Here is an 8,113-nt window from a genome sequence, read left to right as displayed (position 1 = left end):
TATTATGTAAATCCAAACTTCTGGATGAAACTGATTACTGTGGTTTCTCTTTTCTGTTTAGAGAGAATCCAAACTTGAAACCTATTTTTAATATCTATGATTCAAAATATTTACTGAAGAAATTTGTAAGTGTAATCTACATTTACACACATATTCCTTGGTGATAGGAAAATTGGCTTTGGATTAAAAGTTTTGTTGAGGCAGATCAAGAGAGGATGTGTGTATTTAAATGTGCCATGCCACAGAATCAGATTCTTGTCTGAATACCACTTTGGATAATTCCTAATTGAAAAAAGTAACAGGGGGCACAAAAATCCTACAACCTTATTACAGGTTTGTGACTGTCAAGAAGAAATTCTACACACAAGAAAAGATTTTATACTATGACATAAACACAGAAACCACACATCAAAAAGAGGCTGCTTCTGTTCAACTGTAGTTATTTACTAGGAAGTGAGAATTATAGGAATAACAGTTGTGAGGATCATTAGCCACATTTCTAGAAATGACTTTAGATTTAGGTGCACAGTGGAAAGGTAAGAGAAGGCAGTAGTAGATCCTTGTCGGGAATTACCTGGACCTGGTATCCTCCTGAGCCACCACAGTTGCCTCATTTGTTATGGTGTAGGGGAGAGAAGAGCAGAAACCCCTGTTGCAAGAAACATCAGTTCGTATCATTAATTTTGCCATTGTAAAAATCATTTGTAAAATTTGCATTATTAACATTATCAAGTCGCTAGTTGGTGAGACATCAGACATGACGAGAGTGAAGGGCAGCTTAGGGAGAACTGGGCTTTAAACCCTCAGTAGATCGGAGTTAGGATCAAAGGCGCTTGCTTTATGTGGCTGTGCTAGACTTTGAAGTCATGACTGCACCTACAGCACTCATTTCATCAAGTTCACTGGTGTCTTAATAGCAGATCAATAAGTTTCAAAGTCGGAGAGTTAATTTGATACTAGTGCTGATGCGGTCGTGCTGGGGAAGCCGAGAGAGAGGCAGAGAAAGCTGCCTATTAGCAACTCTGGTACAGAGCGCACAAAGATGCAGATTAAGGATATGTGCATGGCCCTGGAAAGGCAGGCTCTGGCTAGGAATGGGGAAGCCGTGGATTGCTAATGCAAGGGGTCCTTAATTTAGACATCTCAGGCTATCTGGAAGCTAGTCCGTGCTTGAAGAATCTTTAGTTAGATATACATGTGTATGTGTTTGCATGTATCTCAGTTCGGTATAAACAGGTTATGGGGGAAATGCATGCCCAGGCCTTTGTGAAATAAAGAGGCATAAGGACTCCCTGTTTTCCTGCATAAGGACCATTTGTAGGTTTCATGGGATGATGGGAAGAGTAAAAAGTCTGGGGTTTTTGAAGGGCGCTTTGAACTTCTGCTTATTACATTATGAGAATGAAGTTGATTTGTTTAAAAAGTGGGAATCTCTCTTTCAAGTTAATAATACCCGGACAATGCTAATTTGTTACCAGTCCATTTTGATCCAAGGAAGTCTTAGTCCCCAATTCCTGGTCTTCAGAGCATAACTCGGTGTGTGTGTGTGTGTGTGTGTGTGTGTGTGTGTGTGTGTGTGTGCGCAAACAGATGGGATTCTTTATTGCGCTCCATCTCCATTCCCCTGTAAGATTTTCTCTCTCATCTCCCCACTTAGAAAGTGATACATTTTTATGATCTGTTCCAAAGACTTGTTGGACATAAAGAAACCAGTGGGCAAGTTACTGGTAAATTGAAAGAGAGAAGAAGACAAGTTGGGGACAAGGTGGCATGTTTGTATGTGTGTTTGGGATTTTTCTTTGTTTTCGGTGGTTTTGCTTTGGTCTTTCTTCGGGATAAGTATAAACATTGTGGGTGTGTGGTAGATGACATCAGTGGCTGTTGCAGGAGGGGGTTTGGGAGCGTGATTTTTTTTTTTTTTTTTTTTGGTGTAAGAGGAGGTTGTAAAGATACAGAGTTCAAAGATGCAAATCACAAGAAAGTAGAAACCTTTAAAATTTTTTTAATAAGAACTTTGCCATCTGTATGTACAGCACAGGCCTCCCAGCATCGAAGGTCAGATTCACACCCTTTTCGAACAAAACTCTAATTTAGAATGTTCATCTAAGGGTTGATAATGGTATTAGAGGGCTGGTGGGGTGGTCAGTGGGTGTTGAAGATTAGCTCAGTGGCCATTTCAGCTTTACCTAGACCCCCGCGATTCATTGGGTAGATTAACCGTCACATCTGTCATTTTATCCCTTTTACCACATTTAAAATACGAAAAGGGGGGTGGAAATATCGTCTCGAAGACAATTTATATGGAGCAAGCCAATGAAGCACGCTATTCCTAAAATGCCTAAGAAATCGCTCTATATTTGTATCTGTGTGTCTATATGTATATTATAGTTATACATGATGTCACTCTGCATGGCAGATAGAGATGTTGAAATGATTTGGGTGTATTCATGTAAGTTGGTTATGCCAGGTAAGCTGCAAGTTTTTAAACTTAAACCTTTTTAATTAGTCTTTTGCCTGTGTAGAGAAAGTCTTCTACTGTAGTCATCTCGTAAATCATTTTCTGCTTCTGGGCTGATTGTTCATTAAGCTGCTGTTGGTTGGTTTAATTCCTGAGAAAAACTTCCATTTCCGCTCTGCGGCACCCTAACTTGGATAGCGCTGGCTCCTTTGGAGAGTACTGGGCACCGTCTCTTAATGTCATTTCGGGATCTGCGGCATGTGCAAGAGGGGCTTTCGTTGAGTTGTGTGGTTTCCTGTGTGTTGATGACAGAAAGATGTCACTGTGAAAGGGAACTTAAGAGTTTCAGTAAATGTAATGGTTCATTCTGAATAAAGTGAGAGAGACAGTGCTTGGAACCTGGGGAATAAGGGTGGAAGGAGCCGAGCTGATGAAGGTGTTTCTTGTCAAATTTGTGTAGGAATTATTTACCGTGCTGTCTTTCCTGAGCCGCCACAGTAAAAGTGAAGACATGGAAAATTATCCCAGATGGGATGAATCGCTCGTTCTCTGTTCTTTTTTTAAAAAAGGAAAAGATTTCAGGGAGGGGGGAAAAAGTCGTCTTTTTCTTTAGAAACAGTATGAATAAAATCTGGACAGCTGTCGAAAAAGATATGCCGTCTGCATTTTTTAAAAAATTTCTAGCCGCCACCATAACTAAATAGCTTGAATAGTACATCTTTTCTTTTCTTTTTTTTTTCCCCTTCATACATAATGATCTCTACTTCATTAAAAGCGTATTAATCTGGTTCCCAGTCTCTTGGGAGACACCTTAAGATGATGATATTGTGGGTTTTTTCCCCCCGAATTGTTTAAAAAAAAAATTCTAGCAGATTTGGTCCCTGTCAGTCAGAAATAATTGTGTTCTTAATCTTGTCCCTGATGGATGACTTGGAGTTCAGCAACGGACCGGCTCCAATGACAAATACAATATTAATATTCATTAACTGCTTTGACAATGCTAATTTTGATGCAGTAGTAAAGGGCCTTCCAAAGTTAGCGGCCAAAGCATCAGAGCTGCGCAAGGTGGCAAGATAATTTGTGCTGGTTTGCTGAGCTGAAGGCTTTTAAAGTCTATAGCAAAAAGCTAGGTACCACAAACAAAAAAGAGAAAGGGGAAAAAGTTCTGAAGCATTGGAAGGCAGGGCTGCGGAAATAATACGATCACAGTCCGCTAAAAAATTTGACACCTCTGATGCAGTTTCTTTGAGTGAAATTTCTACAAAGTTGCAACAAAAAAGCATAGCATGGTAAGTCAGCACATTCTTGATTTTGTTTAATCTTTTTGATCTTTTCAATTATCGCTATTTGAAGATCAATAGTCATTTTTTCCTACTATGCTTAGAAGACGCGCAGTGGTGGTTTAATATGTGTTAGGACCATTTGCTTTAAAGGAACACATCCACAAGTTTTGGTAGGGTTTTTTCTTTTCTTTTTTTTTTTTTTTAAAGTTAGTCATGAGAAAATGTTATACAGTAAATTGTTCTGAATTCTCTGACATATGGGTGTTTTTAATGGTCTATTTTGGTTTTTGTATCCCCCCCGCCCTCCCCAAACAAGAATTCAGCAAGATAATTAAGCTCTGGATGTTGTCAAGAATTTAGAGGGTACTTTCGGCTGGTCAAAAACTTCTTCCGAGTGAAGTGGTCCTCTAACTTTATCTAAATTCAGCCAGTTTCCTCCCCTTCTTTCTCTGAATGGCATCAGATAGCTATTAAAGCTTAATTTCGCTGGAGAACTGCAAAGCATTACTTTCACCAACTTAGGTGAACTCCTTTGGACTATTGAAATTGCCTTTATGTTTGCCAAGTCGGCAAACAAAATATCAGGCTTTGTTCTTTTGATTGAATGCCGGGTTGGGGGGAAAAAGAGAAGAGTAAGAAAGCCCTGCCTTTTTTTTTTTTTTTACGCCCCCTCCCTTTTTTGGGGGGGATGGATTGTTGTGGAACCGGGGAGATCCCGGTTATTGTGCGCTTCCCCGTCAAGCGAGATAATTCTGTGAATGGAACTGTGCGTGAGCATCTTGTCTGGCGGCGCTGCTGGTGTGTGCTGCTCCCCTGTGCTGCGGGCGCGCGGCGGCGGCAGCGGCGGCGGCGGCGCGGGCTGCAGGGCGGGTGCTGCCCTCCAGTGGAGCCCGCGGCCGGCGCGGCCCGGCGGCCCTCGGCGCGGCAGCATGCCCGCGAGCCGGCGGCGGGAAGGGGAGCGCCGCGACCCGCTCTAGATGGTAAGCGGCGCCCGCGGGCTGTGCAGGTGCGCGGCGGTGGCCGGCCTGCTGCCACCAGCGCTGCGCAGCCCTCCGCGCCCTCCCTCGCATGCTCTGCGCGCAGCCCGTGCAACGTCCGCTGTCACTTCGCAGTAACTTTAAGATTGATGTCCCTTGACTGGTAAGGTGCCTGATGGATGGAGGCTTTTTTTTTTTTTTTAGGTCCTTAAAAAAAAAAAAAGAGAGAGAAAAAGGGATAAAAGAAACGGACAATACCGTTTATTCCGTACTTTCTGACCCCCGTGCAACATGTTTTATGATGATTATTGTCTGACTTGGAAGGGAATATCTGCGCGCACGGGGGTGGGGGGCACTTGGATGCTTTCCGTTCGCTGAGTTAAAAATCACACAGCTCCACCCTTCTGGCTCCCCTCCTCCCCAACCCCAAATATTGTCATGAAGTGTCTGCATTTTTCTCCTTTTCGTGTTTATAGAGTCTTCCAAGTCCTGTTTCCCCTTCCAGTCATCTCAAACCTCTTTATTTAAAAAAACAAAACTTCGCTGATACTGTGAAGAAAAACAGGAGGATGTAAATAGCACTCCAGCCCCCCTTCCACATGATCATAATTTCGTGCTAAAAGAAATGACTCTCAGGTGTTTATTTGGGGGGAGGGTTAGGGTTTTTCCCCTTGTTCATTCCACAGAACTTTGCTGTGCTCCATTTCTTTATAGCAATGTTCAAGGCACTGCATGTGGGTGCCAACAAATTGGGGTGCTCTGAGGATGAATTCAGAAAAGTGTGATGGGACAGCAGATTTCTGGAAAGAGTGTCTTTCCAGTCTTTAATTTGAAGAAACTCAAGAGGTTTCCCTTTTCCTTTTAAGGAGGAGGAGGAAGAGGAGGAGGAGGAGGAGGTCTGTCTGGAATGTGTTGGCTCTTCTTGCTGTTTCCATTTTCCTTGTCTTTTGAAAAAGCCAGAAAATAAATTCCTAGTCAAAGTTGCCCGTCATGTTTGCAGCACTTTGCTGAGTGTTGCTGCTGTGATTGGGAGCTGTCCATCAGCAGGCAGAGAACTTGCAGTTTACTTAAGAAACTGCATGTGCGACAAAGGCAGCTGCCAGCAGTGTGGTGGTCTGTGTGAATAGAGGGAGGGAAGGCAATTAGGGGGCTGTGTGGCTGGGGCTTTTTACTTGTCAAACTGGAGGCTCATTGCTTTTGTTAGCGCCATGTAAAGGGAAATGGCAGGGTTTTGTTTTGGTATTAAGGGCCTTAAAGATTGCTGCCTGACACTTACACAGGAAGGCCAGATAAGTCCAGAAAGAGGGGCCATGGAGCAGTATTTTAAAAAAGAAAATCAAGAATTCTTACTTTTTTGTGATGTTTAAGCCCTTCCAGCCCTTGTTTTTGTTGCTACGGTTTTTTTTGGGGGGGGGCAGGGGTTATTAACTTGGCCCATGTATTAACATCGCTTAAAGATCTACGTCATAAACAGTCCTGTGGGGTTGGAGATGGACGGTCCGCAGTCAGTGCAGTAAATTAAAACCACCTCCTTTATGTTAGGTGTCCTGCCGCCAGAGAAACCAAGTTTTGGCCACTGGTCTTGTTTCCGGTAGGACAGGTGTAAGATGTCTTCTTACCTGCGTGTAAATTGGAGCTGTCGCCTTTGGTTTTTGAAGTGGGTGAAATGACTTAACTCTTGGGGTGGGAAAAGACCAGAAAGGAATTGTGGATGAGTTTTGTCCTCGGGACTTCTGCTCTCTGGCTTAACCCCTCCTTGAGCAGCAGCCTCCCGCCCACCCCCCCTCGCTGCATGTAAAAGACGATTTCAGGCCTGTGATGTCTCAGGGTCTCAACTCAAATTAAGTTAAACCCACACGAATGTACCCAGCCCTGGATCCTATGAGAGCCCCGGGAAAAGTAAGTTGGGTTTATGGGATTCCCCCACGCGTCCCTATCTCTGCCTTTGCCTCCCCTCTCCTCTCTCCTCCCTTCTTCTCCTCTGCTTTCCTCTTCCTCCTCCTTCTCCTCTCCCTGCTCTTTCTGGGGACAGCTCACAAAACTCATCAGCCAAGAAAGGAGTTGGTCAAAGGTCCGACTCTCTCGCAATGCCAGTGAGCGCACGCAGCCTGGTCGCTCCTGCTTCCAGGGAGGTCAGTTGAAAAACCTTTCAGGCAGAATCTCTCACTCTGGCAGGAAGAGAGGGTGCCTACGAGTTGCAGGCGAGGCCCTGCAAAGTGTCACTTCCGTGTCACTGTGACAAGAAAATATACTTTCCTCCTCCCTCCCCCTCTCCCATCGCAGCCCTTTCCCTAAGAAATTTGTTATGAGGGATTTGACAATCTTGCAGATAAAGTGCCTGCCTACCGCATCCGGTTGATCATTTCCCTCATGGCTGACCGTAATTTCTTTGCTACTCTTAGCGGCAGCTCTGTCCCTGCTGCCCAAGGTAACGGGTGAGGGAGGGGGACTTTTCTTAGGTGCCCTGAGCTGGCTGGGGAAAATGGGCCTTCCCCCTTCCTTCATGGATTCTGCCCTATTAAAGATTAGGAACTAGAAGGAGTTTAAAATTTTTTTTTTTTTAAATCTGCAACCAGTTGAGTTAGATTATTGGTAGTTTTTTAAATTTTAAAAATTTCTTAGGGATGGGTATGCAGGGGGAAGAGTTAGCAAAGTAATTATAGGCAACATGAGTGGAGAACTTGGAGCATTTTGAGTGTATCTGGCCAGAAATCTGGAGCCTTCTCCATCTTTTAAGATGTTTTTTTCCAGCTCTTTCAGTGAGCGGTATAAAAGGAGGGGAAGCCGGGAGGAGAAAGAAAAGTGAGAAAAGCCAGGAGGGAGGAAAAAAAAAAAAAAAAAAGCTGGCCCAGGCCCATCGTGAAGGTACAGGGAAAGTTTTTTCAGAGGTGGAGAGAAGGAAACCCGAGCTGTTATGTACCCCAGGGATGCAGTTCTAGTGGGGATGGAGGATTTGAGTGGCAAGGGGGGCACAGTGGCCTCCGGGGTCTCTCTCTTGCAGCAGTTGGGCGGTTGGCACCTCAATTTGAATTGCTGGGTGAGTAGCGGTGTGTGTGTGTGTGTGTGTGTGTGTAGTGTGTCTGTGTGTGTCGCCACACTCATGGTCTTTACCACTAAACTTATGCTTTCTTTTCTTTCTTAAATAAGTTTTTTTTTTCCCTTTAATTAAAAATAAATCCGATGGAGGTAGGGGGGCGGGGACAAGAATCCCTGGTCACCTCGGGCTGATTCCTTTCCCTGTGTCCTTTTCACAGCACCTTTTTTTATGGAGAGGGAGAGAAAGGGTTAAAAAGAAGACGGGGAGGAGAGAGTCTGAGTTTCATGGCCCTCCTTCCACTCTGGCAGGCTGGAGTTTGGGAAGGGGTGGCAGGGCTCGGGATTTCTTCTAACACGTC

The 8,113-nt window shown here is 44.2% G+C and overlaps 1 protein-coding gene across 47 annotated transcripts in view; it reads left to right on the top strand.

Moving 5' to 3' along the window:
• The window catches only part of Tcf7l2 (transcription factor 7 like 2), a 187,642-nt gene that overhangs the window by 144,320 nt on the left and 35,209 nt on the right, over window positions 1–8,113 (top strand). The window contains exon 1 of one of the 47 annotated variants that reach the window (XM_040271717.2): window positions 7,579–7,755. The exons of the other annotated variants lie outside the window; for them this stretch is intronic. Coding sequence (XP_040127651.2) covers window positions 7,633–7,755 — 123 coding nt within the window. The 5' untranslated portion in view covers window positions 7,579–7,632. Of the gene's footprint in view, window positions 1–7,578; window positions 7,756–8,113 lie in introns of those variants that run through there. 47 annotated transcript variants of the gene reach the window in all.

Source organism: Ictidomys tridecemlineatus, chromosome 1, assembly GCF_052094955.1.
Source record: "Ictidomys tridecemlineatus isolate mIctTri1 chromosome 1, mIctTri1.hap1, whole genome shotgun sequence".
In the NCBI taxonomy this organism is placed as follows: Eukaryota; Metazoa; Chordata; class Mammalia; order Rodentia; family Sciuridae; genus Ictidomys; species Ictidomys tridecemlineatus.
This window is presented reverse-complemented; position numbering and strand designations above follow the sequence as displayed.